This window comes from Heteronotia binoei, chromosome 2, assembly GCF_032191835.1.
Source record: "Heteronotia binoei isolate CCM8104 ecotype False Entrance Well chromosome 2, APGP_CSIRO_Hbin_v1, whole genome shotgun sequence".
NCBI lineage: Eukaryota > Metazoa > Chordata > Lepidosauria > Squamata > Gekkonidae > Heteronotia > Heteronotia binoei.
Window position 1 is genome coordinate 187,613,793 of NC_083224.1, and position 26,659 is coordinate 187,640,451.

General features: G+C 46.1%; 2 protein-coding genes across 2 annotated transcripts in view; one reads left to right on the top strand and one right to left on the bottom strand.

The window, feature by feature from the left end:
* Window positions 1-6,628: 6,628 nt before the first annotated feature.
* On the bottom strand, window positions 6,629-15,258 carry LOC132567412 (bone morphogenetic protein 7-like). The gene is made up of 5 exons (XM_060233087.1): window positions 15,054-15,258; window positions 14,588-14,721; window positions 8,619-8,741; window positions 8,310-8,508; window positions 6,629-7,038 (listed from the first exon to the last, which is right to left on the bottom strand). The coding sequence occupies exons 1-5, from the start codon at window positions 15,256-15,258 to the stop codon at window positions 6,629-6,631; spliced, it is 1,071 nt and encodes a 356-aa protein (XP_060089070.1).
* Window positions 15,259-26,186: 10,928 nt separating this feature from the next.
* Window positions 26,187-26,659, top strand: part of ANKLE1 (ankyrin repeat and LEM domain containing 1) — a 30,489-nt gene continuing 30,016 nt past the window's right edge. The window contains exon 1 of the mRNA XM_060233088.1: window positions 26,187-26,305. Within this exon, the coding sequence (XP_060089071.1) occupies window positions 26,241-26,305 (65 nt within the window). The 5' untranslated portion in view covers window positions 26,187-26,240. The remainder of the gene's footprint in view (window positions 26,306-26,659) is intronic.

A 26,659-nucleotide genomic window follows, 5' to 3' on the forward strand; every position in this document is an offset into this window, starting at 1 on the left:
AGGCCCCAGTATGGTGCCCGGGGGCACAGTGGGAGGAGCCAGGTGGTGTTGAAATCCAGAGTTGAAATCTGATTGGCTGCCCTTAGCTGCCACTACAATATTGTCCCCTCAGCTTTGGCTTCCTTTGTGTTCGTGATTGGCTCTACTTTCCCCGGTGGCCATTTTGAGATTGAGCCCACCATTCAGAGTTGGATTGTCAAAGGTGCCTACAGGCTTAAAAAGGTTGAGGATCCAGGGTCTTGGGTCTGGAAGTCCCACGTTCAAATTCCCGCGCTGCCGTGGAAGCTCGCTAGGTGAACTTGGGCCAGTCACACCCTCTCCTCTTAATCGACCTCACGGAGTGCTGGCTGTGAGGATAAAATGAAGGCAAAGAGAAGGACAGAAGCCACTTGTGGGCTCTCCCCTTGGCAACAAAAGTGAGGTATAAATGAAGTCAATGCCTGAATCACCTTCTTGGATCTGCATTCTGGGATGTAGCAGGATATGTCCTGGGGGATGCTAGCTGATTGCCCTTGACATGATGGATAAATTCAAGGGTGCTGGCTTATTGCAGGCCAGGGATAGAAGCATCCTTCCCCAACTAAGCCTGACTCTTGCTGCTTCCAGAACCAAATGGAGACCGTCTGCGGATACTGTGCATTTCTTGACGAGCTCGCAATTAACACACTGAGAAATCTTCCAACGATCACAAATCAACAAGTTAAGGCAGTTATGGTAAGCCAGAAACCTGATTGGAAGGGGACTGGATTAGGGATAAGTTCTGTGGAAGTCAAACTGACAGGAACACCCCCCTCAAAAAACCCCAAAAACTTTTGGAGATGTAATTCATGCTTTAAGGAATTCTGTGAGGGGAAGTGCTAAGAGATGGGAAAACAGATCAGTTCTACCCTCCAAAGCAGCCATTTTCTCCCGGGGAACTGATTTTTGTGGACTGGAGATCTGTCATAACTCCAGGAGATTGCCAGGCTCCAACCTGGAGATTAACCATGAGAGAAGTCACTCCAGAACTTATAACTAAACACAACCCTCAGGTTATAGTGACAAATTAACTAATACATTACAACAGTTGTGAGAAATATAATGATAACCTTCAAGTCCCTAATAAAAGTCCTTATGGAAGTCCGTCTGTCTCTTGTCCCTGAAAGGACTAGCAATAGATGTCTTCTTAGGGACACAAAGTCTCCAACAACATTCCCTCAATAATGGCTCACGCACAACAAGCGTGAGCCGTTCTTGAGAGAACATTGTTGGAGACTTTGTGTCCCTATGAGTTTTGCCTTGAGAGTGTGATATGTATTCTCTTTTGAAGCTGTGGAAGACCCCTCGTTGACAAAGGCTTTCAACCAGGTGTAGCAGAAGTCTACGACCTGTCCGGGGAATTCTAATTCCAATTGAGAAATTGCACAGTGGATGCATAAGTAAGGAGACATCTATTGCTAGCTCTTTCAGGAACAAGAGAAAGATGGACTTCCATAAGGATTGTTCTTATTTCTTTTATTTTTTATATTTATTATTAATTTGCCACTATAACCTGAGGGTTGTGTTTACTTATAACCACTTGGAGACTGGCAATGCAAGTTAGGTCACCAAAGCCTTTGGTTCAAGTGGGAGGGCTTTGCAGATTCTCATCCTGTTTGGGGGCACTTCAGGGGAACTCTCCCTCCCCAGACGACAGGATCTCACGCTTTCTCTTTCCTCTGGCCAGGAAATCATCAACTCTGTTAACGTTTGTAGAAATCCATCGTACCCAGAGCTGGAAGTTTTTCTAAGATCAGGATGCGAGGGTTTATTGCAGCAAGGTAAGTTCTTATGGAGACTGTTGGCTGCAATCTTTCCAAAAGATCTTTCCAAACCAGCAAGTTTGGGATGGAGCCCAGCAAAGGGAGATCACACTCACTAACAAATCTTCTGGTTTGGCAGCTGTACAGTCTGTTTGCATTACATCTAGCCAGGGCTTTTTTGGTGGGAAAAGCCCAGCAGGAGCTCATTTGCATGTTAGGCCACACCCCATGACATCAAGCCAGCTGGAACTGCGTTCCTGTGTGTTCCTGCTCAAAAGAGCCCTTTACTTTCCCCTTGAGGATACAAGTAGCAACCCAACACGATGAGCAAGTAATTGTTGGGGGCAGCAATCAGGGACTCTCTGCGGCCCACCACTCAGCTGGGGGCAGTGAGGGGGTATGGGTTTTTAGTCCAGCACAGTCATTTCCACCTGCCCTTTCACAGAGGCAGCTCCAGGGCTTTTTTTGAGCAGGAACGCAGTTCCAGCTGGCTTGGGGTCTAATATGCGAATAAGTTCCTGCTGGGCTTTTTTGTAGGATAAAGCCCTGTGTGAAACAATGGTGACATCGGGGGTGTGCTGTAATATGCAAATGAGTTCCTGTGGGCTTTTTCTACAAAAAACGGTCTGGGCAGCTCTGTCACTGAGCCACAGCCCTTTCCCCATATTACTGTATTAGAGTGTCAGACTAGAATCTGGAAGACCTGGGGTTGAATCCCCACAATTTACAGAAGCTCACTATGTGACCTTGGGCCAATCACACACTCTTAGGTTAACCTACCTCCTAGGGTTGTTGTGAGGCTAAAACTGAAGGAGAACAATATCAGCTGCTTCGGGGCCCCACTGGTGAGGAAAGAAAGGGATAGAAACGGAAGTGAGTAAATACAAAAGCTGACTTGAGCACCAGCCCGTCGAAGCATTCAAAATTATCCTCTGTCTAACTGAATAGATGGCAATGGCAAAGCTAACATCTTACTTGCACAACAGACCAGAATCTAAATTTCAAGAAAAATGGAATGCATTTTTTACATAAATGGATCAAACTTAGGTTGGAAAGCTTTAAAGATTAAAATTATAAAACAAAGTCCTGAAGGATTGAGAGACAGAATTGAGCAACGTATGTTTAAAATGTTTATGTTTACAATGACCCAAGGTCAAAAACATTAGAATTGTTAGGAATGAAAATGTATGTAGACCAGACCAATTCAAAAGTTAGTTAATAAGCAGGGCTTTTGGATAGAAAAAGTGCAGCAGGAACTTATTTGCATCTTAGGCCATACCCCTGACACTAAGCCAGCCGGAACTACATTCCTGCTAAAAAGCCCCGTTAATAAGTATTTTGTACATAACTAAGATCTGTTCAACAACTTTATAGACATGTGAAGGCTGAGTTCCCAAGCAATTTTCGAACTGGCAACCGGCATGGAGCATTCATCTTCCTCTGATAATCTAGCAACAAAAGAAGACCTTGCCGTACTCAAAAAAGACCTTTCAGATACCATCACGGCACTACTAAAACCAGTCAGTGACCAACTAGCAGCCATATGAATCACGCTTCATGAGTTCTCGCAAACAGCAGAATCCGCTGCCGAAATGGGATTAATGGCCCAAGAAGATATCAACAAGAAGACTGGACTAGAGAAAAAAAATCTTTACTTTAGAGCACTCTGTTCAGCAACCACACCTGAAACTACATGGTATCCCAGAACAAGCTGAAGGGGACACTGAACTAGCAACATATATTTCTTTGTGGCTGACTAGCGTTATAAAATGGGGAAACGATGAGGCCCCAGTTATCTTGCAAGCTTATTGGCTGGGTTCTGCACAGAAAAAAAATCTGCAAGGATATAGAGACGTGGTGATTGTTCTACAGGATATTCGCATTAAAAGAAAGATACTAGCCGAAGCTAAAACAAGAGGCTTCTTTTTATACCAGGAACAACAGATCCATGTATTTCCAGATCTCTCACTTGAAGCCTTGCATCTGAGATTCATTCTAAAACCTATCGTTGCACAACTCCAACAAGCGGGTCTTTGATTTTGATGGCTTCCCTCTGGGAAGAATCAAGTCAATCATCAAGGTCATGCCAACTTTGCCAATGATCTCGAGTCGGGACACGTTCTTCTGCAAGCATTAGGAATGGAGAAGACATCGTCAGCATCGGCCACAGACGGAAGCTAGACTTCCCCAACTTGCTGGAGCAAAATCCCCGCACCTGTGAGATCTCTGCCCTGACAAACTTCATAACTAATCTGTTTATTATACCACGACCTAATTGCCTCTTTAGATGGTTTTAATACCTTTTATTTCCTTCACTTGGTCCACTATAGAATTTTTCTATTTTATTGTTTTTAAAGTATCATTGGTGGGTGGGTGGGGGTAACGGCTGGGAGTTAGGTCTACATAGCCTCCGGAACTGAGAAAACTCTACAATCGGGATTTTGTCCCATTGTTTTTTTTTCTTGGGAGTTTTTGTTTGAGTTTAGTAAGGCACTGTCTTTGGAATCCCCCCAATGAAGTAATAGGTGGGACAAAATGGCCTTTGTTTTTGACCGCAAAGTGTGTTTCTGAGAGTTTTTTCTATAGCAATGTTATGCCACAATATTGCCTGTTTTGGGAATTATGGAGAGGGGTGGGGGGTAGTTGGTTAAATAGTTTTCCTTGTTGCAATGCACTATCCCATGGCTGTGGACTATATTATAGAATTAGTAGGGTATTTTTCTCTTTGACAATGTTTCTGAAAATAATTTGCACTGTTCCCATGTCTTATGAGATGTTTTGAGATATAATTTAAAAAAAAATCATTATACAATTCTATATGCATAGTACTTTTCGTTATTTGGGTTATGATATCTTTTGGGGACTGTGTTGCACTTCCCTGTATAATCTTGTAGATTGGCAGCCAGCCTCCAGGTAGTGACTGGAGATCTTCTTGCATTACGACTGATCTCCAGGCAACAGAGATCAGTTCACATGGGGAAAATGGCCACTCTGGAAGGTGGTCTCTCCACTGAAGTCCCTCCCTTCCTCCAGCTGGCAATTCTACCCTGATCAGATTTAGATGCGTGTCGCTGCTTTGTGGCATCCTGCTTCCATTTGGATCAAGCGATGGGATGAAATCTATTTGAAGCTGATCCGAAAGATTCTGGGCCCAGAGATTTGGCCCAAAAAGATGGTTGTTTTTTGGCCCTTAAAAGAAAAAAACTCTTCCAGTTCAGTTGCATCAGACCTGCCACAGTCCTGTCTGGTCCTCTCCCAATTGGCTGTCTCCAACATCTATGCTAAAGAAGGAAACACATGTACCATATAAATCATTGGCCACCATTTGTATCATTATGCAACTCTCTTTGTCTTGGCACCAAGATTAGTAACCACAGCTCCTATAAGGGCTATGAAACTTAAGGGGATCCTTGCATTGCCCACTTTAATTCAGTCCCTCCTTCCAGTGGATCTCTTGGCTCTTGCACTTCCCCCCCCCCCCCACTCTAGGTTTCTGGGCAACCTCTGTAGTGCAAGAGAAGAGCCTACAAGGCTGCCTATTTTCCCCTCCTTCCCCACTTCACCCATGGAGGAAATAGTTGCCTACCTATGGGTCAGTGCTAAGAGACTGACTGAGGTCCCAATGCTAAGCCTGCTTGTTTGAGAATAAGCCTGCATTAAGTTCCTCGACCTCCAGTTGCCACATAATATGTGTGAAAGAGCCGCATGTGGCTCCTGAGCCACAGTTTGGCCACCCCTGTCCTAGGTTCAATCCCTTGCTTCTCCAGTTGAAAGCACCACGCAGTAAGTGACATGAAAGACCTTCGCCTAAGACCCTGGAGGGCCACTCCAGTCCAAGTAGACAATACTGGCCTTGATGGGGACCAATGGTCTGATTAAGGTAATCATGTGCCTGTTCACTGCCTCTGTGCCTGGGGGTTCTGTAGGACTGTCCTAACTAACCGTCACTGATGCTAGTTGGGGGTAGAAAGCTCACTGAATCCAGGGGATTAGAAGCTAGCTACCCTGTAAGCACTTTCTCTGGCTTGCAAGAAGGGAAACAATACTCAACTCAAATCCTATGTCTCACAAGGTGAACTTTGGAGGTACTTTTTAAATGATAGACACTAAGACCTCCTACCCACTGGGAACTATCACTTTTGTACTTCTCTGGCACACAGATATCTCCCCTTCTCCTGCTTCCTTCCTCAAAGGCTATTTCTGTTTGTGTGGGGGGGAGAACCCACCCACGTTACATGGCAAGACGCTGGCTTCATCTATTTAGTATTGACAGGCAATTTGCAAGATTATACACAGCAAAATGATTACATTCATACTATACAGATATTTACAGGAAGTGCAATGTACAGGGAGGTTCCAGATATAACAAATAAGAAGAAGAAGAAGAAGAAGATATTGGATTTATATCCCGCCCTCCACTCCGAAGAGTCTCAGAGCGGCTCACAATCTCCTTTGGTTCACTCACCAAATGGAAATCAAAGTATTTTTTTTTTAAAGTAAGGTCAGTTGCTGGCAGCTTTAGGAATCAAAGAGAATCAAGGAAGAAAGATCTACTGCTTACTCAGGGATCTGGTTTCTGGAGACCTGGGCCCGAAACGAATACACATGTGATATTTTCTCTCCAAAGGGCAGAATAAGGGCAAGGGATGAAGAGTAAAATATGGGATCCTCAAAAAATAAGGACCCAGCCCTGATCTGGATAGACCAGGCAATATGGAGGGTCTAATGATCCAAAGCCATTGATGGTCTCTTAGGAGACTCACCATCCAGCCTCTTCCCTGAGGCTTGGGGTTTGGGGGGGAGGGTAGGATAGGAGAAAAGGAGGGAAGTCTCCCCTCCTAAGGAGTTCAATGACAGCCACAGCTCCCAGCCACCATGTCATCGTACTGCTTCAAGACCACATTTTCATCGTCATCGAAATAGAGCAGATTGATGGAATAGAGTTTATCGGGCACACAGCAGGGCCCACTGACGTCCTGACTGAGCTTCAGCGCATTAATGATGGACTGGACAGTGGCGTGGTTGGTGGGCCGCATGTTCTCCCCTAGTGGGAAGGGGCAGGAACCCCTGCAGTGGAAGGCGTTGTACCCGCGGGGAGAGATGATCCAGCCGTTCCATCCGATCTCCTCAAAGTCTACCAAAAGCGGGCGTAACTGGCAAGGCAGCCGCTGCTCGTCTGCTGAGCGTGGGGCCCGTGTCCTGTTGCTTTGAGGGATTCCTACTTCCACAGGAAGGGCCGGGTTCTGCAGGGCTAAATCTAAGGAAAGGAAAGATCAGAGTTAGAATCAAAGCGAAGATTGTGAACCAGCAAAGGAGTTTTTTAGCCTGGCAAGTTGTTAATGCTCAGATACTGTAATTGTAAAATGTGGTTTTGGCTTATCCATGAGGCCAAAGTGAGGCCAGCTCTGTGGAGTAGAAAGGTAGAGATCCCAGATGTATTGAAACCCCAACCAGTGTTCCCTCTAAGCTGAGTTAGTGTGAGCTAGTTCACAGTTTTTTAGCCTCTGGCTCACACATTTTGTGTCTTAGCTAAGGAAGAATGGCCCCAGAGCAGACTAATTTATGCAGCAGCTCACAACTTTAATGCCAGCAGCTCACAAAGTAGAATTTCTGCTCACAAGACTCCACAGCTTAGAGGGAAATTGGGCCTCGACCCCCCTCAAATGACAGTGTATATTACAGAATGGATTTTGCGCGTGGCCTAATATGCAGAGGAGCTCCTGCTAGAAAAAGAGCCCTGTTCACACCATCCCTAAGAACATTTTAAGCTTGCAATCCCAGAAATATTTCCCTAGGAGTAAGCCTCAGTGAATAAAATAGGACTTACGTCTGAGAAACGTGCCTAGAATCATAGAGTTGGAAAGGGCCGAGGATGACGTAGTAAGCAAGTCCATTGGAAGGATTATTAGCTGGAGAGGGGGAGAGATCTCCAGGAATTACAACTGATCCTAGGATTGCAGAGATCAGTTCCCCTGGAGAAAACGGCTGCTTTGGAGGGTGGGTTCTGTGGCCTTATTCCCCACTGAGGTCCTTGTCCTCCCCAGGCTCCATCCCCAAATGTCCAGGAATTTCCCAGTCGGAATTGGCAACCAAATCCCGAAGGCCAATAAAGATTTCTGCTTTGTCCTCAAACAATAAATGTTGACAAATCTCAGATTGTGCCCTTGATAGTAGAAAACCTTCTGTCCTTTCCTCTGTGGCCCATAGCGAGGATGCACATTCATCCCACATTCCACGTAACGTCTGGTTTTCTGCATTCTCCCCAGTGTTTTTATTTGCTATGTGCTTTTAGAGTAATGTAGCCAGGGCTTTTTTTGAGCAGGAATGCACAGGAACACAGTTCCAGCTGGCTTGGCACCAGGGAGTGTGGCCTAATATGCAAATGAGTTCCTGCTGGGCTTTTTCCACCAAAAAAGAAGCCCTGATTGTAGCAATTCACTCCAGATTTAAAAACAGGTGGCTTCCATTTTGCTGCTAATGGGCAGAGGATTACACCTGAAGATGGACGGCAAAAGACACCCCCCTCACCTGAAAAAGGGCTTGTGGGCAACGCTGCTCCCCGCCGTCCATCATCGGTGAACAAAACCAGCATTGGTTTCTTGCTCTCATGGTGATCTCGTCCAGAAGCAAACTGCACAGCGCCGGGTTCCAGCACTGCTCCGCCAAGACCCTGCACAGTCACCAGCAAGCCCTGGTTGCTGCTTTCCTCTTCTGTCCAGTCGCGAACCTGGAATGCCACAAGAAGCTGGTGATGTTTCCCTAAAAATGACCACTGGCTCAATGATCTTTTTGCGGTCCTTACAACAGCCCTATAAGGCAGGCTATCAATCAACTCACCGCTTGTGTGATGCTGAAGACTTCCCAGCCATATCCATGCACAGCAAGTAATCTGGCAGAGAGCAGTTTCTTTCCCTCCGGGGATTCCAGGTTCTGCTGGTCCAGGACTTGGTACACGCTAACCTAGAAGAGAATGAGTCCAGGGCTAAGTAACCAACATCCCAAATGGACCATTATTGTGATCAATACTCCCTCTAAGCTGTGGGTTAGTTCCCAGATATGCCACTCTCCCTCCAGATAAGCAGCGGGGATGCTTCAAAGCAAAAGCCAGCATAGCATGCACAGCAACACCATTGTATAATTGTTAGCTAATTGGATGCAAATGGAAAGAGGAACAAAGATGGAGTGACTCTTGACATTCTGCCCCCCTTAAGGTCCTTTGCCCCTGGGCTTGTCGGGATGTTGTTGTGTGCTTTACAGTTCGTATCCATGGATTTGACCCATTCTGCTTGACTTATTGGGAAATGAGTCCATTTAATAAGGTAAAAGAGTTCACCATGTTTGAGTCTGGCATCAAGGATTTCCTGCACCTCAGGCTAGATGACTGTGAGGAAAAGCCCCCTTTCCAAACATTGTAGTTGCCAGCCCAGTTGCCAGGGCACCTGGAGAAGTAACTCACACATGTCTGGCCAGAGAGTGTGGGCATACCTATCCAGGTATACAAGGGACTCTTGTTGTACAAACAGCCATCAGTTACATAGACACTCTAAACCGGTACAGAGTGCCTATTAGCAGAATGGACGTCTTCCCGTCGTCTCATATGCCAGCCATGTTCTTATGTTCTTAAGAGACTGCGCCACCAAGGAGCTATCCAGGCGAACGATTATGAAGCCCTGACCATGGAATCCACCGTGGAGGGCTAACACCACACGCAGCCATCTTCCCGCCAGACTGGAACTCCATTTCATCGTAACAGAAGGCTCACGTACACACCAGATGTCACCTTTGGCCTACAAGCAACCCATCCACCTAAAGAATGGGTAATCGTCCAACTGCCACTTCCTTTGTCCAATGGAACCCTGCACAAAGACTAGTGCCCAGGAGAAGACAGAAGAAGAGGAAGACCATCTATAGCAAGAGCCAAGTCCTTTGTCCAAGTCGGGTGTTACCTAGGCCAACATTTGACTCTCTATCGTCACTCTTTTAAATAAGCCCATCTAATCTTAAGTGTCCCCCACCCAGTAGTCACCTCTATTCTTCTTCCCAACTGTCACTTTGGAGCCGCCCCAGGGTCCGTTTCAACCTGAAAGTTCTCTCAGGTACGCAGGATCCAGGCAAGTTCATTGGTCAAGAGCAGGCACCCAATCAGGTGCCACCAAGGAACTTTCTATTGGCTATTGCAGCCGTCCAGCCCTTATGGTCACTGCAGAGCCTCCCCTTTCTCCTCCCTTGTACCTCCCATCCCCTGAGGGCTCAAGAGAGTCCTTATAATCTGTGGACTAGCTACCCACAGTATCCCACCTTCCGCTGCATAGATCCATCCCCGATTCCTGATCAGTTTCGGGTCCCTTACCCGCGCCCTCACTCGTCGCCAATTGGAGCCTTCCTTGAAGACTACGGTAGGTAAATATTACCCTGTGTGTCTACCCTTTTTGTTCCCCTATCCATCTATCTATATTTCCTAGGACTGTATGTGTGATTGAATGAGCATTTTATCTTATATGGAAGTCTATATTTTTCCCAATAAATTATAATTGATTTTACTAAATTAGAGTCCCCATTATTTTAAGCACTACTCTCTGGTTGGTTAATCTTGTATACATTGGGGAAAAGATCCCTAGTGAGCCAGGTGCCCACCTGACTAATTCCGCAACCTCGTTTTGAGGGCATTTTGGCTTACGTGACCACCTGACAACAATGAAGAACCTGTGAATTTAGGGGGAGGTGTTTGTGAGTTTTCTGCATTGTGCAGGGGGTTGGATTAGATAACCCTAGAGGTCCCTTCCAACTCTATGATTCTATGAATCTGACCACAAACCAGAGTCGGGGCCAGCAGTTCCGTCTAGGGGTGCCATGACGGATCTGGATGCATAACTTTATTCATGTGGAATACTGTGTACGGAGGATCAGAACGAAAAGCCACAAGATCACTCGACCGTTTTGCAGATGTTATGGCCACAAGGAAGACTGTTTTCCATTATAAGAGAGGGAGAGGTGTTGTAGCCAGAGGTTCAAATGGTTTTCCCATCAGCTGGGACAGGACTAGTAAGAGGCTCCAGGGTGCCACTGTTGATTTAACTGGAGGATGAAGATGAAGGAATCCCTTTAGAAATTGCTTTGACAGTCTATGGGAGAACAGGGAACTTCCATCTACTTGGTTATGGAAAGCCGAAATTGCTGCCAGATGCACTTTTAATGAAGAAAATCCAAGACCTGAACTCTCTAATGTTACTAAATAAAAAAACGCAAACTGTAAGGGAGTAGATTCAGGAACAAGTCCTTTGTTACTCGCGAATTCAGAGAACTTTTTCCGTTTTGCTAGATAGGTACGCCTTGTACTGGGCTTTCGAGAACTGTCTAGAGCATACTGCACATGCGGTGAAAATGTTAGAGTTGAATGTGCCATGCCGTGAGGCGGAAAAACCCTGGGCTGTGATGGATGATTCTGCCCCCTTGTTGTGTCAGGAGATCTGCAACTGATGGAAATCTGTGAAAAGAGTGGTGAGACAGTCTCAGGAGGACTGGAAACCATGGTTGTCTGGGCCACCATGGTGCAATCAATATGCAGGTTGTCTGATCCTCGATGATTTTCTGAATCACACGAGGTATAAGTGGAAAGGGGGGAAACATGTAATGAAGACCTCTCTTCCACTTGTGTAAAAAGGCATTTCCTAGGGAGCCGTTTCTTGGAGCCCCTCAACTGAAGAAAACTGCACACTTGGTGTTGAGGTGTGTTGCAAATGTGTCTACTTTTGGGTGACCAAAGTGATTGAATAGTCCTGTCAAACAGGTTGGATTTAATGCCCATTCGTGATCGTTGATCTCTGTCCTGCTCAAGAGATCTGCCTTTATGTTGTCTATGCCTGGAACATGCATCGCAGTAAGAAATATCCCGTGTTGGATACACCATTTCCACAGGTTCAGGGCTAGTTTGCACAGCCTTTTTGAGGCAGTACCTCCCTGCCTGTAAGAGTAATTTGTATACTTTTGAAATTAATTTCTCATTATCTCCAAGCAGAACTCTTTCCATTTCTGTTTGCTCTTTCCTTATTCCTTCAGTTTTGATATCATTCTCCACCAAACTTTTTATTTGTTGCATTTGAAACCAATCATATTTGTAACTCAGTTCTTCTGCAGTTTTCAGTTCTATTTTTCCACTTTGTATTTTTAGTAGCTGATTGTATGATAGCCGTCTTTCTTTGGCTGTTTTAGCCATTATCTTTATCACTTCAGCTGCCACTATCCACAAAGGTCTCCTCTCATCACCATATTTCTTATACTTTATCCATGCATTTAGTAGATTACTTCTAATATAATGGTGAGAGAAAAGGCCATCCATCTTCTTTTTTCTGTAATATAAGTATGCATGCCAGCCAAATTTTTTTCCATGGCCTTCCAACACTAAAAGTTTTTTATTTAACAACGTTATCCATTCTTTCATCCATACTAAACAAACTGTTTCATGATACAATTTCAAATCTGGTAATTGGAATCCACCTCTCTCTTTTGCATCTGTCAAGATTTTCATTGTAATCCTTGGTTTCTTCCCAGCCCACACAAATTCTGAAATTTTCCTTCGCCATTTATCGAACTGTTTAGCATTTTTCACAATGGGAATAGTTTGAAACAGATACATTATCCTTGGTAGAATATTCATTTTTATTGCAGCTTTTCTGCCAGCAATGACAAATTGAGCTTGTTCCATTTTAGCACATCTTCCTCTATTCTACGCCATAACTTCTCATAATTATTCTTAAACAAATCAATATTTTTCATTGTTATCTCTACCCCTAAGTACTTTACCTTAGAAGTAACTTCACAGCCCGTTAGTCTTTGTAATTCTTGTTGTCTATTTATCTGCATATTCTTGCACAAAATTTTAGATTTTTCTTTATATAAAGTCCCGCCAACTCCCCAAACTCTTGTATTTTCATTAATAACAAAGGTGTAACTTGTATGGGGTTTTCATTTATAAACATTATGTCATCAGCAAATGCTCTGTACTTGTAGGTATATCCTTTTATTTGTAATCCTAAATTGTTTTTCTTTTCCTCCCTCGTCTACTTATTTGTCTTTCAACTGACTGTGAACTGGTAACTTGGTTTTACAAACAGAAAAAAACCGCAAATAAAAGAGCTTCGGAAAAGAGCGATCAATGAGGTATGCTAATCACGCGGCGGAAAAAACAAAACTGAGCGGGTAGGCACTCTCCTTCAGCCTCAGGCATGCGCACTGCTGCCTGCTCCCCAGGACAGAGTGAGACTGGAGCTTTGGAAACTGTGAGGTGAGCTTCTGCGTGAGCACAGAACCCAAGTGTGGGACTCCACAAAGACCACGAAGAAGATCAAGGGTGCACATGTTTAAGATTCTTTGGTAGTTTCAGTTCTACAGTCACTTTATTTATAATCCATTTGATTGGGAAAGGCCCCAAGTACTTTAGTCCCAACTTTTTACAGTTTTGGGTGTTGGGTAAGAACATAAGAGAAGCCATGTTAGATCAGGCCAATGGCCCATCCAGTCCAACACTCTGTGTCACACAGTGGCAAAATTTTTATATATATATACACACACACACACATACACACACACTGTGGCTAATAGCCACTGATGGACCTCTGCTCCATAGTTTTATCTAAATATGGTAAATGCTTAGTTGAAATATATACTTTATCCCCCACCGCCAAGTCCCATAGCTCAGAGTGTTTCTTGTCATATTGGGCTTTATAGGCCTCTTGTGCCCTCTGGAGTTGTTGCTTGATCACTGCCCACCCCCCTGCCACTTCCTTCCACCACTCCGTAAAGTCTATTGAGCCGAAGAGGGGGCGGCAAGTTCGGGGAAAGGGCTGCCTTCGTAGCCATACACTGCTTTGAACGGGCTTATTTTGGTGGCACTATGCACACTATTATTATAAGCGTATTCCGCAAAAGGTAATAAAGTCACCCAATTGTCCTGTTGAAAAGAGGTGTAACAGCGTAAGAACTGTTCCAGCACCACGTTGGTGCGTTCCATCTGTCCGTCTGTTTGGGGGTGGTAGGCGGAACTAATCCCTTGCTCTATCCCAGCCAATTCACACAGGTGCGACCAGAATTTGGCAAAAAAATTGTGGGCCGCGGTCGAAAATCACCATGCTGGGGAAGGCATGTAGCCAGAACACGTGTTGTATGAACATTTGGACTAGTTGTTTGGCTATGGGCACTTGTTTACAAGTTAGGAAGTGAGCTTGCTTTGAAAAGGTGTCTACCACCACCCAGATTGCTGTCTTCCCCATAGACCAGAGAAGGTCAGTGATAAAGTCCACTGAAATACATTCCCAGGGGCGCAAAGCAGGGGGAGAGGTTGCAGGCGCCCCCTCTTCTTTGCCATGATGCAAGTGGGGCATCCTGCCGTGTATTCCCCCACATCTTTCCTAAGCCCCGGCCACCAAAATTGCCTTTGAACTAGATGCACGGTTTTGACGAATCTGAAGTACCCCCCCAGCTTGGAGTTGTGCGACCTCTGAATCACTTGTTTGCGGAGGGGAGGGGGCACATAAAGTTTCTCTCCCTTCCACCAAAGACTATCTGTGGACTTCTCTAATTGGAGCTTCCCCCCAGGTGGATTGTCTACAACAGCTTGTTTCAGTTCCATCGCTTCCTTCCGGCTCTGCGCACGCGTGGTCACTAGAGCGCTTAGCTGGGAGGGCGTGAACTTTCTCTCTTTTGCTGTCGTGTTGAGGGAGGCGGGACAGGGCATCGGCTTAAAAATTCAACTTCCCTGGAATGTGGCCCAATTAAAATTTGAACCGCCAAAACAAGCCCGCCCAGCTCACTTGTTTGTTGTTGAGGTTGCGGGTGGCAATAAGGACGGCTAGGTTTTTGTGGTCTGTCCACAGTTTGAAAGGTTCCTTCACTCCCTCTAGGTAGTACCTCCACTTTTCTAGGGCTAGTTTAATGGCAGAGGCTTCTTTGCCCCAGACAGACCAATTGCGTTCAGCGGGGCTAAATTTCTGGGATAGATACGCGCAGGGGTGCAGTTGGCCATCCAGCCCTTCTTGGAGCAGTACAGCTGCGCGGGCGACGTCGCTTGCATCACATTGAACTACGAACCTTCCTTAAGGACTTTTATTAGGGACTTGAAAGTTATCATATTTGTCACAATTGTTGTAATATATTAGTTAATTTTTCACTAACCTGAGGGTTGTGTTTAGTTATATTTTCTGGAGTGACACACAACTTTTCCAGTTGGGGAGGGGGATGCGGGCCCCACTTTTTGTCCAAGCGGTGACTTTCGCATACCGGATCTAGGAAGTGGGTCGTGATCGGCCAGCCACTCCAAGCTGAGAACGGCTTGGAACTTGACAGCCGGGACTTTGATGAAGGTGCGGGGCTCCCAGTGTTCTCCCACCCACAGAGCGCACACCTCCGTCCCCGTGCTACATGGTTCCCCCTTCATCGGGCTTCCGTCCATTTGCTCAAATATATAAGATTCTTTAAGGGGCATAGTTCTCAGTCCTAGCGCCTCTACTAAACTAGGCGATAATAAGTCTTTCAAGCACCCCGAGTCCAGTAGGGCCCTAATACAAGTAAACTGTTTTGTGACTGGGTTCACTAAAGTTATGGGCACATAATATAAAGTCCCAGCTAATCTCACCTGTAGTGGTGTGGCCATGGCTTGGACCTGCTGTTGCGTGCTCCTCACAGCAGGTCGCTGTCATTTCCCATCAGCTGGGCCTCTCTGTCCTCCCCGTCGGACTTTTCCAGGATTGGTTCCCGAAACTGTAACACCACAGACTTGGCTTTGACAATCGGGGTCCTCGATCCCTCAGCCGTTTTCTTCGCCTCCAGCTTGATCGGCATGGAGATTCATGGCTCTTTCAACTTGCTAGGACACTTGTTGGCGATGTGGTTCTCCCCTCCACATTTGAAGCATAACTTGGCCTTAGCTCTATAGTCTTGTTCCACTCGGGAGAGTGACTCCGGGGCCTTCTTTGGTAAGCTTAGTTTCGGAGTTTTCTCCCGGCCCTCCTTGGGGGGCCCACCCAGTTGCTTTTTGTGGAGGGCGATTATCTTGTTGCGATCCTGTATCTCACAGGGTAGTTGGATCCAACCAACCAGGTCTCTCAGCTCCCCTGCCTTTAGGGCCTCTCCATAGATGTTGGAATTCAGGCCCCTCTTGAATTGTTCGATTCTTGCCCCTTCGCCTCATCGGTGGAGACTGTTGCTCTGTCAAATGTACTTGCTGGGTTTCTGAGATGAGATTTCTCCACCTGGTGCCTTATTGAAACAGCTGAGATACGTCTAGTCTTGCTTGGGATGCCCTGAACAAGGCAGGAAGAGGCAGAAAGAGCGCTGGCATTGCCAATCCTTCTGGCTCACGATTTCCATCTGCTTGTCCTGGATCTTACAAAAAGGGATTTTTTTTCTTGGCCAGGTTGGACAACATTGTATTTCTATTAGGTATCGCTCAACAATCAAACCTCATCAACAGTACAGTCACAACCAAAAGGGCTAGAGTATCTTCGATGAGGCTAGGGACTAGTAGATTGTGTCATGAGCCCTGACGAGGAGCAGCTGGAAAGGTTTACAGACCTGGAAGAGTTTCCAGTCAGTTCCTCAGCTGAACAAACAGCAGCTACAGCAGCTAGCCCATCAATCACTCTCCAGGCACCAGTGTCAGCTGTTGACAATCAATCTCCTCCAAGCTCTCCTTCTCCCATCTTAAGAGTTCGAAGCAGGCTCTGGAAAGAATTTTCAGAGCGAAGACATGAGGCATGCCGATGCTCCAGATCTCTCAGCCCTGAGTTCTAGCAGAGTCACTGCCACCCAGGGAGCAGGCTGATTAAAACTCCCATATAGCTCCCACCCAGGACCTGGTAACCTTGTGGAAGCAACAAGTCTATTCTCTGGCTTGCATCCACGCTCCTTCCTGATCCTGACCTGCTTGATTTCCTTGGCACCCTGACTTTTGGCTTTTGGACATTGACTTCTGATTCCGGTTTGTGATTCTGCATTGGTGACTTGGCTCCTGCTTGACTTTGACCTTGCACTGGCTTTGGACTCCTGCCTGCCTGCACCCTGAGAACGTGACAGACTGTGGCTATAGACTGATACAACACTACAGTGATCTAGCAATTTCTGACTTTTTAAAAGCTCCCCCCTCACCCTCTGGGAGTGTATATTGTAGGGGAGAATGGTGGCGATTGTACGTTACGCAAGGAAAATGGAGCCAGTCTGGATTATGCCTGAAAAAAATGTGCATCTTTCCATCCACACAGTGTTCAAAGGTGCTTTGGTTGCAATCTTTCCAAAAGATCGTTCCAAATCAAGTCTGGGATAGAGCCCAGCAAAATGAGATCACACTCACTAATAAATCTGGTTTGGCACCCCATGGCAGCTGTACAGTCTGTTTGCATTACATCTAGCCAGGGCTTTTTTGGTGGGAAAAGCCCAACAGGAGCTCATTTGCATGTTAGGCCACACCCCATGACACCAAGCCAGCTGGAACTGCGTTCCTGTGCATTCCTGCTCAAACCCCCCCCCCCCCCCCAAACCCCCTGCATTAAGCCCTTTTCTTTCCCCTTGAGGATACAAGTAGCAACCCAACATGAGCAAGTAATTGTTGGAGGCAGCAATCAGGGACTCTCTCCAACCGACCACACAGCTGGGTGCAGTAAGGGGGTATGGTTTTTTAGTCAAGCACAGTCATTTACATCTGCCTCTTCACAGAGGCAGCTCCAAGGCTTTTTCTGAGCAGGAACACAGTTCCAGCTGGCTTGGTGTCTAATATGTGAATGAGTTCCTGCTGGGCTTATTTGTAGGATAAAGCCCTGTGTGAAACAATGGTGACATTGGAGGTGTGGCCTAATGTGCAAATGAGTTCCTACTTTACAAAAAAAGCCCTGGGCAGCTCTGCCACTGAGCCACAGCCCCTTCACCGTATTACTGTGTTAGTGTCAGATTAGAATCTGGAAGACCTGGGTTTGAACCCCCACAATTCACAGAAGCTCACTGTGTGACCTTGGGCCAATCACATGCTCTCAGGTTAAGCTACCTCCTAGGGTTGTTGTGAGACTAAAACTGAAGGAGAACAATATCAGCTGCTTCGGGGCCCCACTGGTGAGGAAAGGCAGAGAAAGGAACGGAAGTGAGTAAATACAAAAGCTGACTTGAGCACCAGCCCGTCAAAGCATTTAAAATTATCCTCTTTCTAACTGAATAGATGGCAATGGCAAAGCTAACATCTTACTCGCACAACAGACCAGAATCTAAATTTCAAGAAAAATGGAATGTATTTTTTACATAAATGGATCAAACTTAGGTTGGAAAGCTTTAAAGATTAAAATACGAATAAAATGATAAAATCCTGAAGGATCGAGAGACAGAATTGAGCAACGTATGTTTAAAATGCTTATGTTTACAATGACCCAAGGTCAAAAATGTTAGAATTGTTGGGAATGAAAATGAATGTAGACCAGATCAATACATGTTAGTTAATAATCAGGGCTTTTTGTTAGAAAAAGTGCATTAGGAATTCATTCGCATCTTAGGCCACACCAAGCCAGTCGGAACTACATTCCTGCTCAAAAAAAGCCCCGTCAATAAGTATTTTGTACATAACTAAGATCTGTTCAACGACTTTACAGACATGTGAAGGCTTTGCTCCTGACCAATTTTCTAACTAACTCACTGGTGGACAGCAGAAATATCAGGAATTGATCTTCTGGATATGGGCCAAAATAACAGACATAAGCCTCAACCAAAAGACGCAAATTTGCAGAGCATTCAACCTCCTACACTGTCCGAAAATACCACGGCTTCCTCTGTGGCGCACAACAAGGCCCAAAACAACATGGCGACCGACATGGAGCATTCTTCTTCCTCTGATAATCTAGAGACAAAAGAAGACCTTGCCACACTCAATAAAGACCTTTCAGATACCATCACGGCAGGACAAAAACCAGTAAGTGACCAACTAGCAGCCATACAAATCACACTTTGTGAGGTCTCGCAAATGGCAGAATCCGCTGCCGAAATGGGATTAATGGCCCAAGAAGATATAAAGCATTTTTATCAACAAGAAGACTGGACTGGAGAAAAAAATCTTTACTTTAGAGCACTCTATTCAGCAACCGCACCTGAAACTATGTGGGATCCCAGAACAAGCTGAAGGGGACACTGAACTAGAAACATATATCTCTTCGTGGCTGACTAGCGTTATAAAATGGGGAAACGATGAGGCCCCAGTTATCTTGCAAACTTATCGGCTGGGTTCTGCACAGAAAAAAAATCCGCGAGTACCTAGAGACGTGGTGATTGTTCTACAGGATATTTGCATTAAAAGAAAGATATTAGCCGAAGCTAAAACAAGAGGCTTCTTTTTATACCAGGAACAACAGATCCATGTATTTCCAGATCTCTCACTTGAAGCCTTGCATCTGAGATTCATTCTAAAACCTATCGTTGCACAACTCCAACAAGCGGATGGCTTCCCTCAGGAAAGATTCAAGTCAATCATCAGGGGTCATGCCTACTTCACCAATGATCTGGAGTCGGGACATGTTCTTCTGCAAGCATCAGGACTGGAGAAGATGTTGTCAGCAACGGCCAAGAAGTCTCACAAACGGAAGCTAGACTTCCTCAACTCATCATCGCGCTGGAGCAAAATCCTGGCTCCAGTCAGATCTCTGCTCTGACAAACTTCATAACTAATCTCTGTTTATTATACCACAACCTAGTTGCCTGTTTAGATGGTTTTAATACCTTTTATTTCCATCACTTGGTCCACTATAGAATTTTTCTATTTTATTGTTTTTAAAGCATCGTTGGTGGGTGGGTTAGCGGATAACAGCTGGGAGTTAGGTCTACATAAGTTTCCGAAACTGAGAAAACTCTAGTCGGGATCTTCTCCCGTTGCTTTTTTTTCCTTTGGAATTTTTGTTTGAGTTTAGTAAGGCACTATCTTTGGAATCTCCCCTATGAAGTAATAGGTGGGACGAAATGGCCTTTGTTTTTGACTGCAAAGTTTGTTTCCGAGAGTTTTTTCCTATTGCGATGTTATGACGCAATATTGCCTGTTACAGAAACCGGAGAACAATTATGCACAAATAGACAAAGAGGGTCTGGCGATAGTGGCGGGGGTAAACAAATTCCATGATTACCTATATGGCCAGCCCTTCACCATCTTAACAGACCATAAGCCCTTGCTGGGGCTATTTGCCCCCGACCAAACGCCCCAGATGCTCTTGTCCCGGGTTTTGCGATGGTCTATTTTCCTTGCGAAATACCAATATGCCCTCCAGTACCGCCCAGGAAAGGTGATGGGCCATGCTGACGCCTGAGTTGCCTGCTTTTACCATCAGGGGACCCGGATCCAGCTCCAGCACACCAGATCCTGCTTTTCAAGTCTCTACCGAACTGCCCTGTGCACGCTAAGGACATTGCCCGCCTTTCAGCCAAGGACAAGATCCTCGCCCGCATTCTGGACTGGGTGTGGTGGCGATGGCCCACCAGTTGGGTGGGCCTCGATTTTACAGCTTATGCTTCCTGCTGGGATGAGCTCTCGGTGCATAAAGGGTGCTTGTTGGGGGGGAGTAGGGTGGTAGTGCCCCCAGCGCTGCATCAGCGAGTCCTCACCGTGTTGCATGAAACCCACCAGGGGATTGTGTGTATGAAGGCACTCACTCGCAGATATGTTTGGTGGCCCAGGATTGATGATATGATCGAATCTTGGGTCGCCCGTTACCAACCCTCCAGGAGTCCTGACCTGTACCACCCTGCGCTCCAGTGCAGCAGTGGGAGTCCACGTGCAACCCCTGGTCCCATTTGCATCTGGACTTTGCAGAGCCCTTCCAGGGACAAACTTTCTTCCTTATTGTGGACTCTTACTTGAAGTGGCTGGAGGCAGCCCCTGTGTTGTCAACCTCCTCCTGGGCCGCCATCAGCACCCTCCATCGGGCCTTTGCTACATACGGCCTGCCAGACACCCTTGTATCTTACAATGGGACTGCATTTATGTCGGGTGAGTTTCAGGACTTTTGCGTCCGCAACTTAATCTGGCACATTAGGTCAGCCCCTTTCTACCCGGCCACTAACAGCCAAGCAGAAAGGATGGTGCGGACGACTAAAGAATCCCTCCGCTGCATCATCCATGGGGAGTGGGAGTCCCACCTACCGAGTTCCTATTAGCCCTGCACTCTATCCCCTGCACTGCCACCAGCCGCAGCCCAGCAGAGCTCTTTTTTTTTATTTTTAAAAATTTATTATTCCAAACATAACATACATACATTACCACGTAATTCTAGCATACTATACAACATACATCTTCTAACTCTTGCACCCACACCTACCACCCTTCCACCCATCCATACAAGGAGTTTAAAGGGTATTGCTATTATACAGTTTCTATTTTCTCATATCAATTCCAAAGTTTCTGGCCCAGACATATATTGGTTCCCATGTCTTTCTACATTCTTGTAAATTTCCATCTCTTAACCTTGTGGTCAGTGTCTCCATTTCAGCGGCTTCAAATAATTTTAATAAAAATTCTTCTCTATCAGGTATTTTAGCGACTTTCCAGTATTTTGCATATAGAATTCTAGCGACCATAATTATATGGAGTAATAGTTTTTTCTCTGTTTTGGGAATACTCTCTTTACAAATACTCAATAAATACAGTTCCGGGTAATAGCACAAAAATATTAATTTTATTGTTTTTAGAATTTTAATGGATTTTAATTAATTGTAGTTAAAATGTTATATTATACAATGTATGTATTGAATTCTTGTTGTTAGCTGCCAAGCCTGCTTCTGCGGGGAGGGCGGGATACAAATAAAATGTGATGATGATCATGTTGGAATCTTATTTTTAACATTTATTGGCTCCAGATATTAATCTGAGTCCAGTATTTTTTGGCATGTTCGCACTGCCACCATATGTGGTATAGTGACCCCTTAATTTTTCTACATTTCCAGCATTTGTTTGAGTAGTTTGGATATATTTTAGCCAACCTTTCTGGGGTAAGATACCAGCGGTACATCATTTTGTATAAATTTTCTTTGAAAACCGAGAATTTTGTCAACTTTACATTTTGTTTCCAAAGTTTTTCCCATTCCGCCAAATCAATAGAAAATCCATAGTCTTCTAACCATTTTATCCAACTCTCTTTCACTGTTTCATCTTGCATTTTAATTTGGAGTAGCCAATTATATATTTTTGAGATAAGTTTCTGATTATCTTGAATTAATGTATCAAATTCGTTTAGAGTTTTGGAAAAACCTAATTCTTTATCCAATTGATATCTTGACTTAACCTGACATCTAACCCACCAGTCCAATTTTACGTTGTCATCTAATTTGAAGTTATTCTCCTTATCCAGCAATAGGCCACAATTATAATTAGTTCCCCAATCGTATAAATTTAGATGCGTAGAAGCCTCTACCGGAGATAACCAAGCTGGTGTATAAGTATAAAGCACATTTTTAACCTCTATCCACGCTCTGTATATCGACTTCCTTATCTCATGTTTTAAAAAAATATTGTTTCTCTAAGGAGTCTTATACCAAATATAATCATGCCAACCTTTTACTAATCCTGCCCCTTCAAGTATTAACAATCTTTTATTTTCCAATACAAGCCAATCTTTTACCCATACTAAACAGCACGCTTTGTAGTATAGTCTCCATTCAGGTAATGCAAACCCTCCTCTTAGTTTGCTTTCTTGCAAAACTTTTAATTTTATTCTCGGTTTTTTATTCTGCCAGATAAATGGCATAACCATTTTGTTGAGTTGTTGAAAAATGGTTCTTGGTAAGATAATTGGAACCATCTGAAACAGAAATAAAACTCTAGGTAATACATTCATTTTGATTGTTGCCACTCACCCCAAGAGTGAGATTTGCAGGTCTTTTCATTTCATTCCTAAACCCCGATCTCCTTTCTAATTGCTCAATTTGCTCCTTACTCATAGTTTTGGTCAAAAATTTGGTTTTTTGTACATTAACTTTGAATCCCGATACCTCTCCGTATTGTTTTAATTTTTCCTTCAGATGTCCAATAGAAGAATTGGGGTCTTCTAATATAAATAATAAATCATCTGCAAAGGCCTGAATTTTAAACTCTTCATTTTTAATTTTTGCCCAGCAGAGCTCTTAATGGGCCGGCGATTGTCCACCCTCCTCAACAGGATGCACCCAAACCGAGCCCTAGACCTACAGGAGATGGTGGAGGAGCTCTGGGCAGCCCGCGGATTTGATACGGGGGACCTGGTATTTGCTAAAAACTTTGGGGATGGCCCAAATTGGATCCCTGCCAGGGTCATCCGGGCCCTGAGGTCAGTCATGTGACCACAGAAAGCAGGTCCACCATTAGGCAGCACATTGACCGGTTACAGTTCTGAGCAAGCCCAGAGGTCAAAGGCTACAGTCTGGGTTACCAGCCAGTTGTCACCCCCTCCAACTGAGCAAGCCGAACCAGAGGCCCCGGCTCCAGCCCTCTGGGCTGAGCTGGTGGCCACCGAGGACTCCGCTATCCTGGCTGATATCCCTGCATCGATGGCTCCTCCACCTGCTGCACCGGAAGCTACAACCGCTCCCCCGCCAGCTCCAGCGCTCAGGTGGACCACAAGGGAACATCGCAAGCCAGCCTACTTGAAGGACTGTTTGCCAGGCTTGCGAACTAGGGAGAGAGGGATATTGTGTATATAAACTAATGTCATGACTTTGTAATGAGGATCCTGCCTGGCTCATTGGAGCCTTTACGCTTGAGCTTGGGGAGTGAGGAACAATGGGCAGCAGGATCCAAATCCTCACTGCCCCACTTCAATCACGCCCACCCTGCTGGTTTGAATGATCCTGTCATGGACTCTGTGGGTTGCTGCCTTACACTGCCACCACTCTGGACTGATGGTCCCTTGGGAAGGTCCAGAGTACCCTCCCAAGCCTAACCAAAATGCCCCTTTAAGCCGAGGAAAAAAAAAAACCAGGCGTGATGACCAGGCAGAAAACACTAAAAAGATAAAGGTTTATTAATACAGGGATGGGTATTTAAACAAGCCAAGGTGCTTAATAGATATAACAGTGTATAAAGGAAAATGAAAATAAACCCTAATGCGGATGCCTGTACTTCCCCTAGCCTGTTAGTCATCAGGGCCCACAGCCCTTTCCCCCCGGCTGACTGCCTGTGACTCAGTCTGTGACTTCTGAGTGAGGGAGCTTTCCCTCAGCCACAGCCCAGCCTGACTCTGTGTGAGAAAAGAATGCAGTTCCACAGCCCACAAAGTTTATGTATCAATCCCCTCACACAATCCCTGACACTGATTGGTTACAGCGGGTGCCAAGCATTGTGGGGATTGTAGGCTGTGTCTGCTTTCTACTCCCACACTGGTTTTTAGGCCCAGGCCTCCCTGGGAAGCTGGGTTTTCAGGTAGCCGGCTCGAGGATGACTCAGCCTTCCATCCTTCCGAGGTCGGTAAAATGAGTATCCAGCTTGCTGGGCGGGAAGCGTAGATGACTGGGGGAGGCAATGGCAAACCACCCCGCAAAAAGTCTGCCGTGAAAACGTTATGAAAGCAACGTCACCCTATAGTCGGAAACGACTGGTGCTTGCACAGGGGACCTTTCCTTTTCCCTCCCTAGGGCTTGTCTCCCAGTCCTGCACAGACCATGACAGATCCAATGGCAGGCTTGTGCGGGAACTTGAATGTATACGTATAGTTGGCCCCTGTGGAGACCTGTATTATGGTGTACCTAATAAAGGAGCTATGATCACTACTTCCACATCTCCTCCATGCGTTGAACCCACTGTATCGGCGTTTCCCATCCACAGTGTTGCGACCCGGCCTCATGCCACGGATATCTGGACACCGGGTCGTGGGGAGACAGCTAAGGCAGCTCCTGGGTTCCCCTCCCAACGGGGTGTTTCAATGTGGGGTGGGTGGGGAGGCAAATCATCTGCCTTTGCAGGCTCCCCATGAGGCGGGAAGACGGCAAAGGCAATTCCCGGACTTCCCTCCCAATTTAAACACCCACCGGGGTGTTAAAATGCGGCGGAGAGGGAGAAGCCTGGGAACTGCCTTTGCCCTCTCCCCACCTGGCGGGGAGATCACAAAGGCAGGCGATTCCGCCCCCCCCCCCCTTTTAAACACCCTGCTGGTGTGTTTAAAGGGGGGGGGAGCCCGGGAGCTCACTTTGCCTTCTCCCCGCCTGGCGGGGAGATCGCAAAGGCAGACCCTTTGCCTTCTCCCCAGGGAGAGGACAAAAGGAGCTCCCTGGCTCCCCCCCCCCCTTTAAACACTCCAGTGGTCACCTGCCTTTGCCCTCTCCCTGCCAGTCGGGGGGGGGGGGGCAGCAAAGGCAGTTCCTGGGCTTCCCTCCCCATTTAAACACCCCCAGCAAGGTGTTTAAATGGGGGGGGGGGCAGATCACCTGCCTTTGCAGTATCCCCGCCAGGTGGGGAGCCATCATTTCCTGTCTCCCGGCTCCACCCCCAAATTTTAGTGGGTCAGGAAAGAGCAGTGTAAACATAAACATAACCGGGCCACGGGGGGGGGGCGGGGTGGAGTTTGGGAAACCCTGCACTATATTATAGGTAGGATGCATCCGCAGGAAAGTGGGAGAAGGAGATCAAGGAGAGAAGCCAAGAGGGCAGTCCAGCCTTTCTTACCCCAATCTCAGAAACGGACAGAAAACGTTTTCCAAGTTCTGATGGAACAAGCTCCAAGAGGACCTCCACAAACTTGGGAGAGTGGGCGGCAAAGTGACACTTTAAGGTCATTCTTGGAAAGTGCGGCCTAATGCACATTGGGGGTGGGAATCCCAATTTTACCCTATCCCACTGAACTTAAACTTCTTTGTTCTTTTAGACATAGTTTCAAACATTCCATATAAACCCATGGGGGCAGGTCCTGAATTAGAGTAATAAACACTACACAGCCTAATAAAAGTCAGCATTTAAAAACCCAGCAGCAAAAAGAAGCTTCGATACTTCACAGCCAGCGCTTCAACTATAACCCTCAAAGCTGGTGCGCGGACAAAAGTGCTTTCCTCATTTCCGCTGTCAATCAATGCGTTTAACCAATCAATGGAGTCAAGTGAAGGAGAGGGTGGCAACGTTGTGCCCTCTTAGCCAATCGCTGCACCGATATCGTTTCCCAGCGAATCACGTTGTAGCTGAATGAGACGTCCCGGACTGGGACCGGGCGGGAACCTTCAAACATTGTAAACAAGATGGCGCCGTCGTTGCGGCCGTACTGCAGAGCCAGGTTGATCGGATTTTCTTGGACCTTCGCGTTGTGACGGGAGCGGCGCTCGGCCACCCGGATGCGGCTTCGCAAGGCCAAGCGCCGGCTCCTTTGTTGCACGGGGATTGGCTGAGGCCGAGTCCATATTTATCGTCACCGACTGCAAGAAGAATGCGCACGCGCAGACGGGCAGCGTGCGCGCAGATGTCTCGTGTCTCTCTACTCGCGATCGCCCCCTAATGGGAAAATGAGGCCAAGCATTTTACAGCTCTCCGCTAGCCTGTGCGAAGCGCTGCGGGGCGAGGAAACCGAGTGAGTGCGTGGGGATGTGTCTTCACGTATCTGCGCGGGGGGGGAGGGGGAACTCATTTTTCTTGCAGGTTTTTTTTTTGTGTATGATAAAGCCATTGTTCCCATCTAAAACCCCACCAAAGATTTTTAAAAAGAATATAGATATGATGACTTTTCCTCGTTTTTCATTTTGGGGGTCTTATTATAATAATTATTTTGTAAAGGAAACCTACAACTACAACTGCAAAATAAAAAAGCGCCACCCTCCCCCCATTTTTTTAGATTGCCTATTGTAGCTCTAGGGTTGCCAAGTCCAATTCAAGAAACATTGGGGACTTTGGGGGTGGAGCCAGGAGACTTTGGGGGTGGAGCCAG

Bases quoted from the DNA above. Each gene is read 5' to 3' on its own strand.
- LOC132567412 (XM_060233087.1), bottom strand. From the start codon at position 15,258: ATGCCCCTTAAAGAATCTTATATATTTGAGCAAATGGACGGAAGCCCG. The intron at 14,722-15,053 runs GTATGCGAAAGT...TCTGGGGCAAAG, and splicing joins CGACCCACTTCCTAGATCCG to AAGCCTCTGCCATTAAACTA. The intron at 8,509-8,618 runs GTGAGTTGATTG...GTGGCATTCCAG, and splicing joins TCTTCAGCATCACACAAGCG to GTTCGCGACTGGACAGAAGA.